General features: G+C 46.9%; 1 protein-coding gene across 3 annotated transcripts in view; it reads left to right on the top strand.

Moving 5' to 3' along the window:
• Positions 1 to 21,640, top strand: part of cgasa (cyclic GMP-AMP synthase a) — a 40,917-nt gene that overhangs the window by 1,320 nt on the left and 17,957 nt on the right. Inside the window, exons 2-4 of one of the 3 annotated variants that reach the window (XM_063071536.1) lie at positions 5,938 to 6,160; positions 14,495 to 14,764; positions 16,735 to 16,834. In XM_063071536.1, coding sequence (XP_062927606.1) covers positions 5,938 to 6,160; positions 14,495 to 14,764; positions 16,735 to 16,834 — 593 coding nt within the window. Of the gene's footprint in view, positions 1 to 5,937; positions 6,161 to 14,485; positions 14,765 to 16,734; positions 16,835 to 21,640 lie in introns of all 3 variants that reach the window. The other 2 variants (XM_063071545.1, XM_063071526.1) reach the window with 2 other exon arrangements.

Genomic DNA, 21,640 nt, shown 5'->3' with positions numbered 1-21,640 from the left:
CATGCAGGAATCATTTCAAATCCTGCAGGGCGGCCCGCGGAGCCCCGCTCCACATCCACGCTCAAATCACCAAATGCAGATTTGGCGGGACTGCCTGCAACAAGCCAATCAGCGATTCTGTTTGCCTTGCACTGACTTCTCTAATGACGCAAAGGCAGCAGTTACAGCTGTAGTGTTTGCTGGAAACGGCTAAACTGCGGAAGAGAGAACATGCGAAATCTATAACTGCATCACTATCTAGCACTTCAACTTCCATTAAATCCATGATACTTATCATATTCTGAAAGGAAGCTTAATTTGCTTTTCTTGAAAGTATTATAACATTTCTAGGTGATGAGGACCTTGGCACCAGATTGTCACTTCTATGCCACATATTTTACCTGCCAAATATATGAAAAACTGAATTTATTAAACAAATCGTTACTAGGGAAAAAAAAACGCAATCTCTTATCATGCAAAGAGGCTATTACCTCTTTACTTGGAAGACTCAAACTTTTCAGCAACAATATTGGACGATGAGTTTATGCAATTTCCTTCACTTTCCACTCTTAATATAGAATTGCAAGATGATGATCTGATTATATAGAATAAGAATCAGGTTTATTATCACCGGCTTGTGATATGAAATTTGTTAACTTGGCAGCCGCAGTTCAATGCAATGCATAATAAAGAAGAGAAAAAAAAATAATAATAAGTAAATCAATTACAGTATACGTATATTGAATAGAATTAAAAAAGTGAAAAACAAACAGAAATACTGTATATTGAAAAAAAGGGTGAAGTAGTGTCCAAGGGTTCAATGTCCATTTAGGAATCGGTTGACAGAGGGGAAGAAGCTGTTCCTGAATCGCTAAGTGTGTGCCTTCAGGCTTCTGTACCTCCTACCTGATGGTAGCAGTGAGAAAAGGGCACGCCCTGGGTGCTGGAGGTCCTTAATAATGGACGCTGCCTTTCTGAGACACCGCTCCCTGAAGATGTCCTGGGTATTTTGTAGGCTAGTACCCAAGATGGAGCTGACTAAATTTACAACCTTCTTCAGCTTCTTTCGGTCCTGTGCAGTATCCCCTCCATACCAGACAGTGATGCAGCCTGTCAGAATGCTCTCCATGGTACAACTATAGAGGTTTTTGAGTGTATTTGTTGACATGCCAAATCTCCTCAAACTCCTAATGAAGTGTAGCTGCTGTCTTGCCTTCTTTATAACTACATCGATATGTTGGAACCAGATTAGATCCTCAGAGATCTTGACACCCAGGAACTTGAAACTGCTCACTCTCTCCACGTGATCGCTCTATGAGGATTGGTATGTGTTCCTTCGTCTTACCCTTCTTGAAGTTCACAATTAGCTCTTTCATCTTACTTACATTGAGTGCCAGGTTGATGCTGCAGCACCATTCCACGAGATGGCATATGTCACTCCTGTACGCCCTCTCATCACCACGTGAGATTCTACCAGCAATGGCTGTATCATCAGCAAATTTATAGATGGTATTTGAGCTATGCCTAGCCACACAGTCATGTGTATCTAGAGAGTAAAGCAGTGGGCTAAGCACACACCCCTGAGGTGCGCCAGTGTTGTTCGTCAGCAAGGTGGACATGTTATCACCAATCTGCACAGATTGTGGTCTCCTGGCTAGGAAGTTGAGGATCCAATTGCAGAGGGAGGCACAGAGACCCAGGTTCAGCAACTTTTCAATCAGGATTGTGGGAATAATGGTATTAAATGCTGAGCTATAGTCGATGAACGACATCCCGACACAGGTGTACAACTGCACATTGATAAGGAATTTTGGTTCAGAGTCTGCCTGGAGATGCATATTCCAGATTGGGTGGTGGATCCATTTGGGGTGAATGTGAATGATGTTGACACCACATTGCAAGAATGTCTTTCTGACCTGCAGAATAGCTCAAACAAAATTCAAAGGCAGCTGTCGGCGGGAAGATGGCGGCGTGACGCAGCTCACAGCGGCCACTCCGGTGGTGATGTCTGTTATTTATCAAGTAGGGTGCCGTGCACAATCCTGATTTGATGGAGACGGACGTGAGAGCACGGAGGAACATCTGGAGAAACTTCTGAAATGCCTGCTTCGCTGCTGCTGCTACTGTGTGATCCAGAATCTCCGGAGGGGAAGGCCCCGAGTCCTCGGCTTTGCTTGTTGCTTGGCGGCTGGGGCGGGGTCAAAGCACTCAGCAGAGGATGGTGCTCGGAGAGGCTGTGTCGGAGGGGCTGGTTGGAGGCTTGAAGTTTTCGGACGGACTCAGAGTCCGCTGCAGTCGGTTGCTTCCAGTGATGCTGCATCGGTGAGTAGGCGACACTTGGAGGTTCATGGCAGGGAGAGTTCCTCCCTTCTGCCGCCTGCATGGGATGATCAGTCTATCGGGACTTTGAAACTTTTTTTTACCGTGCCCATGGTCTGCTCTTTATCAAATTATGGTATTGCTTTGCACTGTTGTAACTATATGTTATAATTATGTGGTTTTGTCAGTTTTAGTCTTGGTTTGTCCTCTGTTTTCTTGTGTAATCATTCTGGAGGAACGTTGTATCATTTTTTTTAATGCATGCATTTCTAAATGACAATAAACGAAAACTGAAATACAATTTCTGGATAACTAGTGATATTCAAAAATAAGTTTACTCAGCTCCGGGAGAAAGCAAAGTTGTTTGTAATTGGATTTACCACCACTTATCTAGTTAAATGTGGTTTTAGTTGAGCTTTTCACCTGCTTTCAAAAGCTCTAAACAGTCCTGATATTGTGAAAAAAAGGTGATCTTCAATTATCTTTAACCAAGTTGAAACTGGATATTCAAAAACTTAAACACGAGGAAATCTGCAGATGCTGGAATTTCAAGCAACACACGTAAAAGTTGCTGGTGAATGCAGCAGGCCAGGCAGCACCTCTAGGAAGAGGTACAGTCAATGTTTCGGGCCGAGACCCTTCGTCAGGACTAACTGAAGGAAGAGCTAGTAAGAGATTTGAATGTGGGAGGGGGAGGGGGAGATCCGAAATGATAGGAGAAGACAGGAGGGGGAGGGATGGAGCCAAGAGCTGGACAGTTGATTGGCAAAAGGGATATGAGAGGGTCATGGGACAGGAGACCTAGGAAGAAAGAAAAGTGGGGGGGGAACTAGAGGATGGGCAAGGGGTATAGTGAGGGGGACAGAGGGAGAAGAAGGAGAGAGAGAAAAAGAATGTGTGTATATCAATAAATAACGGATGGGGCACGAGGGGGAAGGTGGGGCATTAGCGGAAGTTTGAGAAGTCAACGTTCATGCAATCAGGTTGGAGGCTACCCAGACAGAATACAAGGTGTTGTTCCTCCAACCTGAGTGTGGCTTCATCTTTACAGTAGAGGAGGCTGTGGATAGACATATCAGAATGGGAATGGGACGTGGAATTAAAATGTGTGGCCACTGGGAGATCCTGCTTTCTCTGGCGGGCAGAGTGTAGGTGTTCAGCGAAATGATCTCCCAGTCTGCGTCAGGTCTCGCCAATATATAGAAAGCCACATCGGGAGCACCGGACGCAGTATATCACCCCAGCCGACTCACAGGTGAAGTGTCGCCTCACTTGGAAGGACTGTCCGGGGCCCTGAATGGTAGTGAGGGAGGAAGTGTAAGGGCATGTGTAGCACTTGTTCCGCTTACAAGGATAAGTGCCAGGAGGGAGATCAGTCGGGGGGACGAATGGACAAGGGAGTTGCGTAGGGAGCGTTCCCTGCGGAAAGCGGGGGGGGGGGGAGGGAAAGATGTGCTTAGTGGTGGGATCCCATTGGAGGCGGTGGAAGTTACGGAGAATTATATGTTGGACCCGGAGGCTGGTGGGGTGGTAGGTGAGGACAAAGGGAACCATATTCCTAGTGGGGTGGCGGGAGGATGGAGTGAGAGCAGATGTGCGTGAAATGGGGGAGATGCGTTTGAGAGCAGAGTTGATGGTGGAGGAAGGAAAGCCCCTTTCTTTAAAAAAGGGGGACATTTCCTTCGTCCTGGAATGAAAAGCCTCATCCTGAGAGCAGATGTGGTGGAGATAGAGGAAGTGCGAGAAGGGGATGGCGTTTTTGCAAGAGACAGGGTGAGAAGAGGAATAGTCCAGATAGCTGTGAGAGTCAGTAGGCTTATAGTAGACATCAGTAGATAAGCTGCCTCCAGAGATAGAGACAGAATGATCTAGAAAGGGGAGGGAGGTGTCAGAAATGGACCAGGTAAACTTGAGGGCAAGGTGAAAGTTGGAGGCAAAGTTAATGAAGTCAACGAGTTCAGCATGCGTGCAGGAAGCTCTTTTTCTCTCTCTCCTCTTTCTCCCTCTGTCCCTCTCACTATACCCCTTGCCCATCCTCTGGGTTTCTCCCCTCCCCCTTTTCTTTCTTCCTGGGCCTCCTGTCCCATGATCCTCTCATAACCCTTTTGCCAATCACCTGTCCAGCTCTTGGCTTCATCCCTCCCCCTCCTGTCTTCTCCTATCATTTCGGATCTCCCCCTCCCCCTCCCACTTTCAAATCTCTTACTAGCTCTTCTTTCAGTTAGTCCTGACGAAGGGTCTCGGCCCAAAACGTTGACCGTACCTCTTCCTAGGGATGCTGCCTGGCCTGCTGTGTTCACCAACAACTTTTATGTGTGTTATTCAAAAACTTGCTGGTTTGCATCAGTCACAAGGATGTCATTAAATACCCAAAGTAATGATATGAAGTGCTTTTTGTTGTTGCTGGTTGAAAAATATTAGATATATTATCAATAGTGTATCGTATTCAGAGCTTTGAAGTAGTTTTATTTTTCATATACACCTGTAAGAATATATTTAACATTTAATAGTACTTGTAAGCTGAAACATAAATATTGAATATATTAGAATAACTAGTACAATTGACTGAATAAAACTTTAACAACTACTGGAGGGTGGGGCCACAGAGGTAAATAAAAGTGATAAGTGAGCCATGAGCAGAAAAAGATTGAGAACCACTGGTGTGAGTGACAGAGATCAGCTTTTTAAAAGTGAGTTTGTGTTTTCCTTCCACTGGTGCCTTTATGGGTTTATTTTCCAGCAGTTTACATTAACCATCCTAATGAAGGGTCTCGGCTGGAAACATTTACTTCCCTTCATAGATGCTGCCTGACCTGCTGAGTTCCTCCAGCATTTAGCGTGTGTTGCTCTGGATTTCCAGCACCTGCAGAATCTCCTGTGTTAACATTGACTATTCAGCCTCTCGTCAGCTGAAGGATCGTTCGCCTTCCAGACTTTTGAAATTGTAAAGTTTGGGCTTTGCATTGACTTCCATGCAATGATCCCGTCCAGACAGTGTGATGGTATTGTGTTTGCTGTCTGTGAAGGCAGCAGGAGGGAGAGGGGAGAAGTTCCCGGAAGTCAGAATGTTCATGCTATCAGGTTGGAGCTATCCAGACAGAATATGAAGTGTTGTTCTTTGAACTCAAGTATGGCCTCATCGTGGCCATAGACTGACATGTCAGAATGGGAATGGGGAAACCAGACTGAAATAGATGGCCACTGGGAAACGCTGCCTTTTGTGGTGGATGATGCAACAGTGCTCAATGCGAAATGGTCCCTCAGTCTATGTCGTGTCTCACCGATATTGAGGAGGCCACACTGTACAGCATTCTTGTACAGTAGATTCATGCAGTATTTTGCTGCATGCTACATCATTGTACTGTGTAATGCTGGGAGAGAAAAAGTCCAGGTGGGAGAAGTCACACTTCATGTCAGTCAAAGGCTGGGGGCCATTTGATGCTTGATAAAGTATGATTAACTGCACAGTTTATCTCACACTAAGGTATTGGGGAAAGTGGGCATTAGAGGCAAATGAACAATGGATTGGAGTTTTGCAGATGGAAATTGCCCTTCATAAAGTACTGAGGAAGGTTTTTGGGATGAAAGTTGACTTGAAAGATGAGCTTAATTTTAATTCTAAATCTCTGACCTCTACAGATTTCAGAACCAAACGAATTTGATGTAATGATCACAGTCCCCGTTGAAAGAATCGAGTATGAAGAGATAGATTCTGAAGGTGCTTTCTACCAAGTTGCATTTAAGAGATGTGCTCATAGGAACCCTCTCGCTTCATTTGTTTCTGATGACGGAATGCTTTCAGCTGAAAAGATGCTTTCTTGCCTCAGGAAACTCATAATGGACGCAATAAAGTCGTTGACAGGTTGGTTGGCAGATGCATAATTTACACCTTACTACACTGTCAGACAACTTGCTTATGGTACAGTGGATTCTGGATTGTGCTTTGCTGCAAGGACATCTGGTGATGACTGTCCTCCTCAGGACTTCATCCAAGAGCTTAGAAGTTGTAGAGAAACACACACAAAATTTCTGAGGAACTCAGCAGGTCAGGCAGCACCTATAGGGTAGATTAAATGTCAATTCTTTATTCGTACTCCAGAGATGCTGCCTGATTTGCTGAATTCTGCAGCAGTTTGTGTGTGTTACTCTGGATTTCCAGCATCTGCAGAATCTCTTGGGGTTTAACAGTTGCATGTTGAAGGGTTGGTGGCAATTGTGCCAATGCGATCCACAACTGGAAGGGATTCGGTGAGCTGTGGTATTGATTTATGTTTGACGGTCAATTCAGATGGTCATATCCGAGATTGTGGAGGAAGAGCAGGTTAACATAGTTGAGAAGTAAATCAGCTGTGGCCATGTAGGTAGTGAAGGGACACTAGAGATGAATTACTTCTTCCTGGTCTAATAGAGACCCATAGAAAGATATAGCACAGGAGCAGGCCATTTGGCCCATCTTGTTTGCCCTGAACATCACTGCCCATTAACACGAATCCAGACATCCCACCCTACAAAAACTCATTTCAGGGAAGTAGCACCATCAATTTGCGGGAGACTCCGGAACTTCCGGGAGAGGTGGGATGTCTGCCGCTCCTTAGCAGCTAGCCAGCTAGTTTATATAACGTTAGCTATGCTAATAGTCATAGTCATAGTCAAAGGCAGATAAATCCCCAGGGCCAGATGGTCTGCATCCCAGAGTGCTTAAGGAAGTGGCCCAAGAAATAGTGGATGCATTAGTGATAATTTTTCAAAACTCGTTAGATTCTGGACTAGTTCCTGAGGATTGGAGGGTGGCTAATGTAACCCCACTTTTTAAAAAAGGAGGGAGAGAGAAACCGGGGAATTATAGGCCGGTTAGCCTAACGTCGGTGGTGGGGAAACTGCTGGAGTCAGTTATCAAGGATGTGATAACAGCACATTTGGAAAGCGGTGAAATGATCGGACAAAGTCAGCATGGATTTGTGAAAGGAAAATCATGTCTGACGAATCTCATAGAATTTTTTGAGGATGTAACTAGTAGAGTGGATAGGGGAGAACCAGTGGATGTGGTATATTTGGATTTTCAAAAGGCTTTTGACAAGGTCCCACATAGGAGATTAGTGTGCAAACTTAAAGCACACGGTATTGGGGGTAAGGTATTGGTGTGGGTGGAGAATTGGTTAGCAGACAGGAAGCAAAGAGTGGGAATAAACGGGACCTTTTCAGAATGGCAGGCGGTGACTAGTGGGGTACCGCAAGGCTCAGTGCTGGGACCCCAGTTGTTTACAATATATATTAATGACTTGGATGAGGGAATTAAATGCAGCATCTCCAAGTTTGCGGATGACACGAAGCTGGGTGGCAGTGTTAGCAGTGAGGAGGATGCTAAGAGGATGCAGGGTGACTTGGATAGGTTGGGTGAGTGGGCAAACTCATGGCAGATGCAATTTAATGTGGATAAATGTGAAGTTATCCACTTTGGTGGCAAAAATAGGAAAACAGATTATTATCTGAATGGTGGCCGATTAGGAAAAGGGGAGGTGCAACGAGACCTGGGTGTCATTATACACCAGTCATTGAAAGTGGGCATGCAGGTACAGCAGGCGGTGAAAAAGGCGAACGGTATGCTGGCATTTATAGCGAGAGGATTCGAGTACAGGAGCAGGGAGGTACTACTGCAGTTGTACAAGGCCTTGGTGAGACCACACCTGGAGTATTGTGTGCAGTTTTGGTCCCCTAATCTGAGGAAAGACATCTTTGCCATAGAGGGAGTACAAAGAAGGTTCACCAGATTGATTCCTGGGATGGCAGGTCTTTCATATGAAGAAAGACTGGATGAACTGGGCTTGTACTCGTTGGAATTTAGAAGATTGAGGGGGGATCTGATTGAAACGTATAAGATCCTAAAGGGATTGGACAGGCTAGATGCAGGAAGATTGTTCCCGATGTTGGGGAGGTCTAGAACGAGGGGTCACAGTTTGAGGATAGAGGGGAAGCCTTTTAGGACCGAGGTTAGGAAAAACTTCTTCACACAGAGAGTGGTGAATCTGTGGAATTCTCTGCCACAGCAAACTGTTGAGGCCAGTTCATTAGCTATGTTTAAAAGGAAGTTAGATATGGCCCTTGTGGCTACAGGGGTCAGGGGGTATGGAGGGAAGGCTGGGTTCTGAGTTGGATGATCAGCCATGATCATAATAAATGGCGGTGCAGGCTCGAAGGGCCGAATGGCCTACTCCTGCACCTATTTTCTATGTTTCTATGTTTCTATGTTTCTATACTTTATTGATCCTGGGGGAAATTGGTTAATGAATGAATGACAACTGTTAAACTCACCTCAGCATGTCTTTTACATTTTAACCCACCAGGGGCAATAGAAAAGTCACTGTTGCAAACAGCGCAGCGAGCAACACTGTCATTATTTTTGACTCCTATTAGGCAGGGGTACACTTTAGTGTAGTCTGGGGTGACGTATGTTTTATATTTTCTTTTTTTGGATCACTGCCATGGCGTACTCTCGCGCTCTCTCTCTCACTCGCTCTCTCCCTCTCGCACTCGCTCTCTCTCTCTCTCACACGTGCTCTCTCTCTCTCTCTCACGCGCGCTCTCTCTCTCTCTCTCGCACTCGCTCTCTCTCTCTCTCACGTGCGCTCTCTCTCTCTCGCGCTCTCTCTCTCTCGCACTCGCTCTCTCGCACTCGCTCTCTCGCACTCGCTCTCTCCCTCTCGCACTCGCTCTCTCTCTCACACGTGCTCTCTCTCTCTCTCACGCGCGCTCGCTCTCTCTCTCTCTCTCTCGCACTCGCTCTCTCTCTCTCTCACACGCGCTCTCGCTCTCTCTCTCGCACTCGCTCACTCTCTCACGCGCGCGCTCTCTCTCTCTCGCACTCGCTCTCTCTCCCGCGCTCGCTCTCTCTCGCACTCGCTCTCTCTCTCTCTCTCGCGCTCTCTCTCTCTCTCTCTCTCTCTCTCTCTCTCTCTCTCTCTCTCACGCGCTCTCTCTCTCTCGCACTCGCTCTCTCTCTCTCACGCGCACTCTCTCACGCGCTCTCTCTCGCACTCGCTCTCTCTCTCACTCGCTCTCTCTCTTGCTCTCTCGCACTCGCTCTCTCTCTTGCTCTCTCTCTCGCGCTCTCTCTCTCGCTCTCTCTCACGCGCTCTCTCTCTCTCGCACTCGCTCTCTCTCTCGCGCGCTCTCTCTCACGCGCTCTCTCTCGCACTCGCTCTCTCGCTCTCTCTCACTTGCTCTCTCTCTCTTGCTCTCTCTCTCTCGCACTTGCTCTCTCTCTCACGCGCGCTCTCTCTCTCACGCGCTCTCTCTCTCTCTCACACTCGCTCTCTCTCGCTCTCTCTCTCTCTCACGTGCGCTCTCTCTCTCGCACTCGCTCTCTCTCTCTTGCTCTCTCTCTCTCGCGCGCTCTCTCTCTCGCTCTCTCTCTCTCGCACTCGCTCTCTCCCTCGCACTCGCTCTCTCTCTCACGCGCGCTCTCTCTCTCACATTCGCTCTCTCTCTCTCGCACTCGCTCTCTCTCTCACGCACGCTCTCTCTCGCTCTCTCTCTCTCACGCACGCTCTCTCTCTCGCTCTCTCTCTCACGCGCTCTCTCTCTCTCGCACTCTCTCACGCGCTCTCTCTCGCACTCGCTCTCTCTCTCTCGCACTCGCTCTCTCTCTCACTCACTCTCTCTCTCTCTCACGCGCGCTCTCTCTCTCGCACTCGCTCTCTCTCTCTCTCTCTCTCACTCTCTCTCTCACACGCGCTCTCTCTCTCGCACTCGCTCTCTCTCTCACGCGCGCGCTTTCTCTCTCATGCACTCGCTTTCTCTCTCGCACTCGCTTTCTCTCTCTCGCACTCGCTCTCTCTCTCGCACTCGCTCTCTCTCGCATTCGCTCTCTCTCTCTCGCACTCGCTCTCTCTCTCTCTCGCACTCGCTCTCTCTCTCTCGCACTCGCTCTCTCTCTCTCTCGCTCTCTCTCTCTCTCTCTCGCACTCGCTCTCTCTCTCTCACGCACTCTCTCTCTCGCACTCGCTCTCTCACGCGCGCTCTCTCTCTCACGCGCTCTCTCGCTCTCTCGCACTCGCTCTCTCTCTCGCACTCGCTCTCTCTCTCTCACTCGCTCTCTCTCTGTCACGCACGCTCTCTCTCGCACTCGCTCTCTCTCTCTCGCACTCGCTCTCTCTCTCTCACGCGCGCTCTCTCTCTCGCACTCGCTCTCTCTCGCACTCGCTCGCTCTCTCTCGCACTCACTCGCTCTCTCTCTCTCACGCATGCTCTCTCTCGCACTCGCTCTCTCTCTCTCGCACTTGCTCTCTCTCGCACTCGCTCTCTCTCATGCACGCTCTCTCTCTCGCTCTCTCTCTCACGCACGCTCTCTCGCACGCGCTCTCTCTCACGCGCTCTCTCGCACTCGCTCTCTCTCTCTCTCACTCTCCTCTCTCTCACGCGCGCTCTCTCTCGCACTCTCTCACGCACTCGCTCTCTTACGCGCGCGCTCTCTCTCGCTCTCTCTCTCTCACGCGCGCTCTCTCTCTCGCACTCGCTCTCTCTCTCTCGCACTCGCTCTCTCTCTCGCACTCGCTCTCTCTCTCGCACTCGCTCTCTCTCACGCACGCTCTCTCTCTCGCGCGCTCTCTCTCTCTCACCCGCGCTCTCTCTCTCGCTCTCTCTCTCTCTCGCACTCTCTCTCTCTCTCGCACTCGCTCTCTCTCTCTCACGCGCGGTCTCTCTCTCGCACTCGCTCTTTCTCTCTCTCACGCGCGCGCTCTCTCTCTCACGCACTCGCTCTCTCTCTCGCACTCGCTCTCTCTCTCTCGCACTCGCTCTCTCTCTCGCACTCGCTCTCTCTCGCACTCGCTCTCTCTCTCGCACTCGCTCTCTCTCGCACTCGCTCTCTCTCTCGCACTCGCTCTCTCTCGCACTCGCTCTCTCTCGCACTCGCTCTCTCTCGCGCTCTCTCTCTCTCACTCACTCTCTCTCACGCACTCTCTCTCTCGCACTCGCTCTCTCTCACGCGCGCTCTCTCTCTCACGCGCTCTCTCGCTCTCTCGCACTCTCTCTCTCTCTCGCACTCGCTCTCTCTCTCACGCACGCTCTCTCTCGCACTCGCTCTCTCTCTCGCACTCGCTCTCTCTCGCACTCGCTCTCTCTCTCTCGCACTCGCTCTCTCTCACGCACGCTCTCTCTCTCTCGCGCGCTCTCTCTCTCTCATGCGCGCTCTCTCTCTCGCTCTCTCTCGCACTCGCTCTCTCTCTCTCACGCGCGGTCTCTCTCTCTCTCGCACTCGCGCTCTCTCTCTCTCTCATGCACTCTCTCGCTCACTTTCTCTTTCAAAAAAATTGATTTCCGGGACATTTTATATAACTTGCGGGCATCAGGGAGCCACTATTAATATGCGGGAGACTCCTGGAACTTCTGGGAGAGGTGGGATGTCTGCTAATCCTTATGTTCCCACTAACCCTCCCCCCTCCCCACAAGCTTCTACTTATCACATTGCACTCAAGGCTGATTTATACTTCTGCGTCAACGAGTCGCCGTAAAGTCTGCATTGCCGCAAAACCGACGCGGAGCCCTACGCGAGAGCTTGCGTTGCTGCAACGCGCACCTCTCTCAAAATGTAACTGTGCATCGCGGCAACGCAAAACGCAACAACTGTGATTGATCCGCTTGGTAGCATCGCATGTCGTCCTACGCTGCAGTAGCTTCCCACTGGGCGACTGAAGGGCAGAGAAGGAACTTTGGCTGCAATGCTCTCCATAAAGCCTTACAGACCTCCGAAATTATGGAGGACACATTTCGCACAAGAAAAGACGCTCGCGTCTTGTTACCCGAGACTACCATGACCATGAAGCCTCGTGCGGGCAGGTGAGTGCGCATGCGTGAATTGCGCGAATTGCCGTGTGATGCAGACACACCAACGCACAGGTATAAATGCTCCCAACGTGCGTATGTTACGGCGTCCAGTTACGCAGAAGTATAAATCAGGCTTTACAGTAATTTGCAATGGCTGATTAGGCTGACAACCTGCCCATGTTTGGAATGTGGTAAGAAACAATAGTTACAGGGAGAAACTGCAAATCCCACACATTCAGTGACTGAGGCTACGTCAACACTACGCTGGATAATTTTGAAAACGCCGGTTTCGAGTAAAAACAGTAGGCGTCCACACTAAGTTTTTTTCAAAATATCTCTGTCCACATTAGACGGATATTTGGGCGAATCTCCTCCTACTGGGCATGCGCAGGACACACAGAAAACAAGCAAAGAGGAAATGATATACTTGGTGCGTGTTTGTCCAGTTACAGAGTAGAAAAACTTAAAAGGAATTGGCTCTCGTGCAGGAGGACTTAAAACTAAAAAAAAAACAAATACTGGAGCGTATGGAGGCAACCGACAGGGAGTTCACGGACAGTATGACCCGGCTGACGACGAACATTGAAAAACTGACTAAAACTCTGTTGCATTAGTAAAGCACCTTGTCAAATGTATAAAACGTCTGCATCAGTGTTATCCTGTATTTCCATACAATGTTACATTAGGCTGTTACACATCTATTGTCAGAGAAGAACTTGCATAAATAGGTAAACCACCTTCATACAAGCAAGGACAGAAAACAGGGTAAAGTGAGTATACCTATTTATTCAGTAAGCTATGGGTTAAAGTATTTGGTGAGTACATTTCTAACCCTTCTGGCTTCAGTCTCGTTGCCGTCTGTTCTGAAATTGTTAGGTTCTGCGAAGGGCAGAATCAAATATCGCTGTGATGATTGTACACTCTAGTATCAATTGTTTGGCGATAATAAAGTAGTAATAATAATAATAATAAGAAGAAGAAAACAATGAAATGCCGGGCTGTCGCCATCTGTTCCAGCATGTCATGACAGCGGTTTTAAAAAGCTCTGGTTACCCCGTACACACTGCAACGTATATTAGGCGTTTTCAGATTTATTCACTCTGGAGACCGTTTCTGAAAATCTCCATTTTCGGGGGCTGAAAACGCCGTTTCAGTGTGGACGGAAGGTCAAAACGAAGAGAAAAGGCTTCGTTTTCAAAATTATCTGGCGTAGTGTGGACGTAGCCTGAGGTCTTTGGTGCTGCCCAATCTCCAGGTTCTTCCAAACAGGATAAGGATCAGACCACTGGTCACTTCAGTATGGCTTTGTTTCTTCTCAGTGACTACAGTAGAGGAATCTACTAAGTTATTTAATGTCATAGAGCACCACAGCACAGAAACAGGCCCTTTGGTCCATCCAGTACTTGCTGAACTATTATTCTGCCTAGTCCTATTGACCCATAGTCCTCCATGCACTCCCCAGCCATGTACTTATCCAAACTTCTCTACACCCTCAGGTTCCCCTGAAATATTTCACCTTTCACCCTTAACCAAACAGTTCTAGTTCTAGTCTTGCCCAAGTTCAGTGGAAAAAGCCTGCTTGCAATTACCCTATCTATACACCTCAAAATCTTGTATACCTCTATCAAATCTCCCTTTATTCTTCTAACATTTAATCTTTCCCTGTAACTCAAGTCCTGGCAACATTCTGTACATTTTCTTTGTACTCTTTCAATCTTATTGATACTTTTGCTGTCGGTAAGTGACCAGAGCTGCACACAATGTTCCAAATTAGGTCTTATAACATCCCATCTCCTGTACACAGTACTTTGGTTTATGAAGGCCAATGTGTCAAAAACTCTCTTTATGACCCTATCTACATGTTGACACCACTTTCAAGGAATTATGGATCTGTATCGCCAGATCCCCCTGTTGTACTGCGCTCCTCATACCCCAGCTTTCATTGTGTAAGTTCTATCCTAGATCGTCCTCCCAAAGTGCAACACTTCATACTTGTTTACATTGAGTTCCATCTGCCATATCTGGATATTTTATTCATGGATCATGTTGTAGTTACCTATTGTAATCAAAGCTAGTTAGCCCATCACCTCTACTGGGGTATAGGCCAACAACAGCTCACAACAACAGAGTCCTCTGTCCTTGGCCAGTCTTTCAAGATGTCTCCAGGTGTAGCCCATCATATGTCTTCCAGGCAAAGGCCCATTCTGACCCAGGGAGGAGGCCTTTGGAGCTATTCTGTAGTTCTGGGTTTCTATGGGATGAGGTCGCTAGCCCAATGTTCATTTTGCAGCCAGGCTTGGGGCCATCCATGCCAGAGTTCTTCTGTAATCAAAGCTCAAGAGAGGTTTACTCATTTCTGTGTCAGTGTTTACAGGATACAATATAAAGATGGAAAGGAAGAAATCGGGAAGCCCAGCTGTGACACTCGCGATTGAGGGAGACAGCGGATGGATCTCGCTGGACATGGTGTTAGCTCTGGAAGTGACGTCACAGAGCTGGCCACAAAGCACGACTGAAGGTCTGAAAATTGAAAACTGGTTGGGAAACAAGGTCAGGAGTGAATTCAGACGAAAGCCATTTTATCTGGTGCCAAAACAACAGCCACTTGAGAATACAGAAGGAGTCCAAATTGAATCACAGAAAGGTGTGCTACCACAGACGTTTCTAAAAAATTGCATTAGCAGAAAATGAAGGCAAATAGGTCATGACCATAGTGTTTCAATTATCTTAGTAAATATACATTCAGTGGGTACTTTGTTAAGTACACTGTACACTTGCTTGTTAATACAAATATCTAATCAGCCTGTCATGTGACAGCAACTCAATGCATAAAAGAATGCAGACGTGGTCAAGAGGTTCAGTTGTTGTTCAGACCAAACATCCGAATGGGGAAGAAATGTGATCTAAGTGACTTTGACTGTGGAATGAATGTTGGTGCCAGGCGGGGTGAACATGGAACATAGAAATCTACAGCACATAACAGGCCCTTTGGCCCACAGTGTTGTGCCAACCATGAAATCTACTCTAGAAACTGCCTAGAATTTCCCTATCGCACAGCCTTATATTTTTCTAAGCTCTGTATACCTATCTAAGAGTCTCTTAAAAAATTCTATTGTATCTGCCTCCACCTCTACCGCTGGCAGTGCATTCCATGCACCCACTCCTCCCTTTGTGAAAATTTGATCCCTGACATCCCCTCTGTACCTACTTCCAAGCACCTTAAAACTGTGCCCCCTCATGTTGGCTATTTCAACCCTGGGGAAAAGCCTCCGGCTTTCCACTCGCTCAATGCCTCTCACCATCTATTACCCCTCTATCAGGTCACCTCTCATCCTCCGTCACTCCAAGAAGAAAAGGCCAAGTTCACTCAACCTATTCTCATAAGGCACCCTCTTTAAGCTAAGGGGTGGTTTGAGTATCTCAGAGACTGCTGATCTCCTGGGATTTTCATGCACAACAGTGTCCAGAGTTTACAGAGAATGGCGTGAAAAACAAAATAAAATCTAGTAGGCAGCAGTTCTTGGGCGAAAATGCCTCGTCAGTGGAGAATGGCACAAGTAACTAGGCTCCTGTGCACCCTCTCCATTGCCAGCACATCTTTTCTTAGATAAGGAACCCAAAACTGCTCACAATACTCCACGTGTCATCTGATCTATATCTTATAAAGTCTCAGCATGACATCCTTGCTTTTCTAGTCCCTGAAATGAATGCTAACATTGCAATGGCTCCCGAATCAACTGGCAAGTTAACCTTTAGGGAATGCTGCATGAGGATTCCCAAAACCTTTGCACCTCTGATTTCTGAATTTTCCCACGATTTAGAATATAGTCTACTCCTTTGTTCAACCTATCAAAGTACATGACGGTACACTTCCCGACACTACATTCCATCTGCTACTTCTTTACCCATTCTTCTAATCTAAATCTGTCTGCAGACTCCCTGCTTCCTCAGCACCATGAGCCCTCCACCTATCTTCATATCATCCCCAAACTTTGAGACAAATCCATCAATCCTATCATCCAAATCATTGATATATAATGTGAAAAGAAGCGGTCCCAACACTAACCCCTGTGAAACACACACTGACAGCCAACCAGAAAAGGAATCCTTCTTTGCCTCCTGTCTGTCAGCCAAACTTCTATCCATTTTGCTGTATTCAAAGCACTTTAAATATAATTTATTGTTATACATAATGAGCAAGCCACCTGCCCCCACCTACAGAATGAGATAATGTTTTCCATGTTCACTTGTACAAAAGAATTTGCTTGAGTATTGTGGGATGGTGAAATTACTGTTGGAATGTCTTCAGTTCTTATGTTTGCTCTATAATATCAGCAGAATAGCCGGCGTACCTGTAAGTGTAGTTTCTGTTTGCAAACCTTATGGCAGCATGAAGAGAAAGCCCTGTGGAATGTTCCCTTGAAATTTGAGATCTATTTGTTTTATTAATGGCTTTTACAGGAATAGGAATGCATATGGGTCAGTCTAACCCAGTCACAACACAAAGCCTTTTACCAGAGTCCACAGTCAAAGGGGTGGTGTCACAGGGACAGCTGCCAAATAGCATGGTTAACAGCATTTGTCGCGATTTCAACTCTGTTTTAATTGTTGCAGAAATGTGGCGAATCTCGTTCTCGCACATTGAGAAGAAGATGATCATGAACCATGGCAGCGCAAAGATTTGCTGTGAGAATAAATCGCCCAAGTGTTGCAGGTTTGTTTTGTTGTGTTTGTTCCCATTTCCTATATTTTTTTCTCTCTACTCACTATCAAAGACGTATATCCAGAACAGTGCTAGCAAAGGGCCAGAAGCATCATGAAAGGTCCCAGTCCCAGCCATCCTGTTCATGGACTGTTTGCCCCACTCTGGGCAAGGAGACTGTGTAGCATCTGTGCCAGGACCGCTCAAGAACAGTTACTTTCCCCAAGGAATAAGGCTTATGAACACCTGCACCCACTAACTCACTCCACCAACACTGCTTTATCATTTCCAGTCAATCACCTTGTGCATAGAAACTCCTGTGACTAATGTCACTTTATGGACAGGCAATCAATGTTGAAAGTAAATGTATTGTTAATGTGCATATACGTCACCATATACAACATGAAATTCATTTTCTTGCAGGCAATCTCAGTAAATACAGGAAATGCAATAAAATCAGTGGAAGACCAAACCCAACAGGACAACTTTATGTATTGCACTGTGCTGCCACTGCAGCAAAAAAAAATTTCATAACCTGCCTCTGATATGGGTCTCTATTGTGGACTGAGAGTAGTAAGGGGGCAGGGAGAGGGGAATCATGGTTGAAGAGAGAGAGAGGAGGGAGCAGGAAGCACCAGAGACATTCTAGTTCTTTAGTGCTGGGTGTGGAGGTCTCAGGAAAAGAGTAAACAGTTGCCGTTTTGGGCTGAAACCCTTCATCAAAACTGGAAAGTAGTACGAAAAGCTAGAGTAAGAATGTGGGGGAGGGGAGGAAGAAGTAATTGGTAATAGGTGAAACCTGGTGAGGGGCTGAAGTAAAGATCCGGGAAGTTGACTGGTGACAGATAAAGGGCTGGAAGAGTGGGGATCTGATAGGAGAGGGGCAGTAGCACCAGAGGGAGGTGATGGGCAGGTAAGGAGATAAGATGATAGAGGGGGAGAGGATTGGCGAAAGGTGAAGGGGAGGAGGATTTACTGGAAGTTCGATCGATTGACGTTCATTCCATCAGATTGGAGGCTACCCAGACAGAATATGTTGCTCCTCCAATCTGAGTGCGGCCACATCATAGCAGAAGAGAAAGCCATGGACTGACAAGTTGGAATGGGAATGGGATGTAGAATTGAAGTAGGTGGCTATTGGGAGATCCTGCTTTTTCTGACAGACAGGGTGTAGGTGCTCGGTGAAGCTGACTCCCAATCTACGTCATGCCTCTGTTGTTGTGTGAATGAAGTCACCACAGAGAAGTAGTGGTGGATATGAAGCAGCCTCTTTATTCAACAAAACAGACACAGCAGGCACCATATTGAGGCCCTTTTCGTTGGAAGAAGGTCTGCTTGGCCCAGCCCTACACAACATTTTATGTGCTAAAGATCAAAGAAAAATTCAGGACAATTCAAACAAATCCAGATTTACAATACTTCCTTTGAATTATACACCCCTTTCTGTCCTTCATACCCACACTACAGACACCCAAGTACACACAAATAACAAATTTAAATCAGCGTTGCCTACCCATTGTTCATTGTTGCATTTTAGATTTAATCTTCAATGCATATTCAGATCTGAAGGTTGGTCTCTGAAGTCAACATTCAATTTATGTCCTAACCCCAAAAATGACCTAACAGTCCCTGCTTTTAAGCTTCCTGGATAAAATAAATTTGTACCAGGAAAGGCCAACCTTGAGGAGGATCTACTCGAATAGGAGAGCAGAAATTCCCTACTTTGGAACCATTCCAATTACTCTATGTGTATCTACATCTACTAATGGCTACCTATAAAATGCCAAGCAGAGAGATTATTCTAGAAATATGAACAACAGTCTTCAGAAATGCAGCTTCATTCATATACTTGTTGGCTCTTTCCCTGTTGGCCAACTGCAGCTTAATTACATTCCTTGTCTTCACCCCTTCATTATCTCTTTCCAAGGGCACCAGCAAGGTAAATGTACCAGGCTCACAGACCCTCTCATCGATGTACAAGAAGAAGTTGGGGTGGTCTGTTATTTGAATGACTGCAAGCATCTCTCCCTAGTGGCACCCACTTCCAAACTGAACCGACTGCTGAAAGGCCCCAGCTCATCTGTATTCACTCCCAATTGGGTCTGGGGGTGACTGCCTTCAAATGCAGTGTGCAATTGTTCTCAGTCTGCCATGCCATCAACGTTGTGGAACCTGATGTCTCTGCTTTAACTTAAATTCCTCCCCAGCTATTTTCCCCAGTATATTTTCTATTCTATGTTATTCAACTAATGGTCTACCTTCAACAACCAGCCTTCATTACTGAGTGCCGTTACCATTAAATTTTAGCATGCTATTCACGGGTTTCTGTCACATGCTCGGCGTCTTCTGTCTTCGAGTTTGCTGTGGGTGTGTTTCTATCAACTGTGGTTAGGTCTGGTGTGGCCAGCTGGTGTTCATCTCTTAGATTCTCTGTAATTACATGGTCCCTCTCTCTGTCTGTTGAGGCCACAAGAAGGTGAATTGTACGGTTTAACCTGGGGTCAGAGTTTCCATTGGCTGCCTCGCCGAGTCTGCACACAGACACAAGTGTCTCTTGTTAAAAGCACCATCTGTAGACCTATCCATCTGGGAGCAATCCCTGCCCTTTCAGGCCGCGTCATCACCTTGACTTGGTCACCTGGCTGTGGGAGAACTATCTCCTTTCCTTCCGGCTCTCTTTAATTAACAGTATGCTACTGATGTTTTGCTTAGTCCTTCAACACTTTAAGTTGGGTAGAAAGGTCCTTCACATACTGTGTTATTCTATCCCTGCAAGTCCCAGGCTCACTGCAACCCGTAATTACCCCATAAGGGAATCACATTGTTTGCCCCATCGATAATTCGTAGGGGCTGAGACCTAACATGCGGTTCGGGGTTGCTCGCAATCTCGTCAGGATTCCTGGTAATACATCAACCCATGTCTTTCCCATCTCGGTTATAACTTTGGCTAAGGCATTCTTGATTCTTTGGTTTATCCTTTCTACCATTCCTGAACTCTGAGGGTGGTAGGACATCTCATTTCCCTGTAAAATGTGCTCCTTGATGTGAGTCCACCTGGACTGGGGTTCCCCACCTTGGGAGGAGAACCCATGCACAGTGCTGGCAGTACAGTCCCTTGTTTGGAAAGCCTCTACCCACTGGGTGAAGTGATCCATAATTATTAGACATTAGTTTTTCTTCCTGCCTTTTAGAAGACCCTCTGGATGTTTTCCCAGGGTCCCCTTGGCCATGGCTGGTTCGCCAGCTGTAGCTTTATGCCTTTACCAGGGTTCTGCTGAACAGAAATGGTGAAATGGCGGCAGAATTTCTCAACATCCCCACCCATCCCTGGCCACCACCAGTCCTGCAGGAGAGTCAAAATCATGCTTTGCCTTCTCTGGTACATCACCACATGATATAACTTCAGTAGCATCTGCCTAATGCATGGTGGGGCCACTACAACTCCTTCTTCACCATGGGTCCAGCTCCCAGCTGGTCCCTCCTTTATCCTTTCCTGCCACCACCTCTTCATATAACTTTATTAAACTGGCTTCAGTTGTTTCTTCCTGCACACTTGCAATTTCAATTGCCTCGTTCCTCTGCTCCCTTCTTTGCATTGATGTCTGTCCACTCACTTCCTTTCTGCTCCTTACTCATTGCTTTCTGGTGGGATTTTACTTTACTTACTGCCACCTCTACTGGCAGACTCACTGCTTCCAGCAGTTGTATTAGGTGCCTGAGATGAATACCTGCACTTGTTGTTACAAATCCTCGTCATGCCCATGCTATCAGATAATCATGTACAACCTGAAGGCATACTGGCTGTCAGTATATATACTTGCTTGTCGACCTTTACCGTAGCACAGTTCTTCTATCAGGGCCACCAGTTCCGCCACCTGATCTGAGCAAACCCTTGGCATTGATCGTGAAACTAATTCTTCACTTGGTTCCTTCACCACAGCCCACCCAGTCCATGGCTACTCATCTACATAGCTCCGAGACCCAGTTACAAAAATTTCCTCTGCTTCCTCTTCCAGGGGTGTTTCCTTCACACCGATATCTTCTTCCTGCTCTGTTTCCATAGAAACATAGAAAATGTACAGCACATTACAGGCCCTTCGGCCCATAATGCTGTGCCAAACATGTACTTACTTTAGAAATTACCTAGGGTTACCCATCGCCCTCTATTTTCTAAGCTCCATGTACCTATCCAAGAGTCTCTTAAAAGACCCTATCTTATCCTCCTCCACTACCATTGCCAGCAGCCTATTCCACGCACTCACCACTCTCTACGTAAAAATAAAACTTACCCCTGACATTTCCTCTGTACCTACTTCCAAGCACCTTAAAACTGTGCCCTCTTACGTTAGCCATTTCAGCCCTGGGAAAAAACCTCTGACTATGACTATCCACACGATCAATGCCTCTCATCATCTTATACACCTCTATCAGGTCACCTCTCATCCTCCGTTGCTCCAAGGAGAAAAGGCCAATTTCAGTCAACCCATTCTCATAAGGCATGCTCCCCAAGCCAGGCAACATCCTGGTAAATCCCCTCTGCACCCTTTCTATAGTTTCCACATCCTTCCTGTAGTGAGGGGACCGGAACTGAGCACAGTACTCCAAGTGGGTTCTGACCAGGGTCCTATATAGCTGTAACATTACCTGTTGGCTCTTGAACTCAATCCCCCGGTTGATGAAGGCCAATACACCATATGCCTTCTTAACCACACAGTCAACCTGTGCAACACACATAAAAGTTGCTGGTGAACACAGCAGGCCAGGCAGCATCTCTAGGAAGAGGTACAGTCGACGTTTCAGGCCGAGACCCTTCGTCAG

The sequence above is a fragment of the Mobula hypostoma genome, chromosome 2 (assembly GCF_963921235.1).
Source record: "Mobula hypostoma chromosome 2, sMobHyp1.1, whole genome shotgun sequence".
Taxonomy (NCBI): domain Eukaryota; kingdom Metazoa; phylum Chordata; class Chondrichthyes; order Myliobatiformes; family Myliobatidae; genus Mobula; species Mobula hypostoma.
Note: the sequence above shows the minus strand (reverse complement) of the source record. Positions and strands in the feature narration are given on the sequence as shown.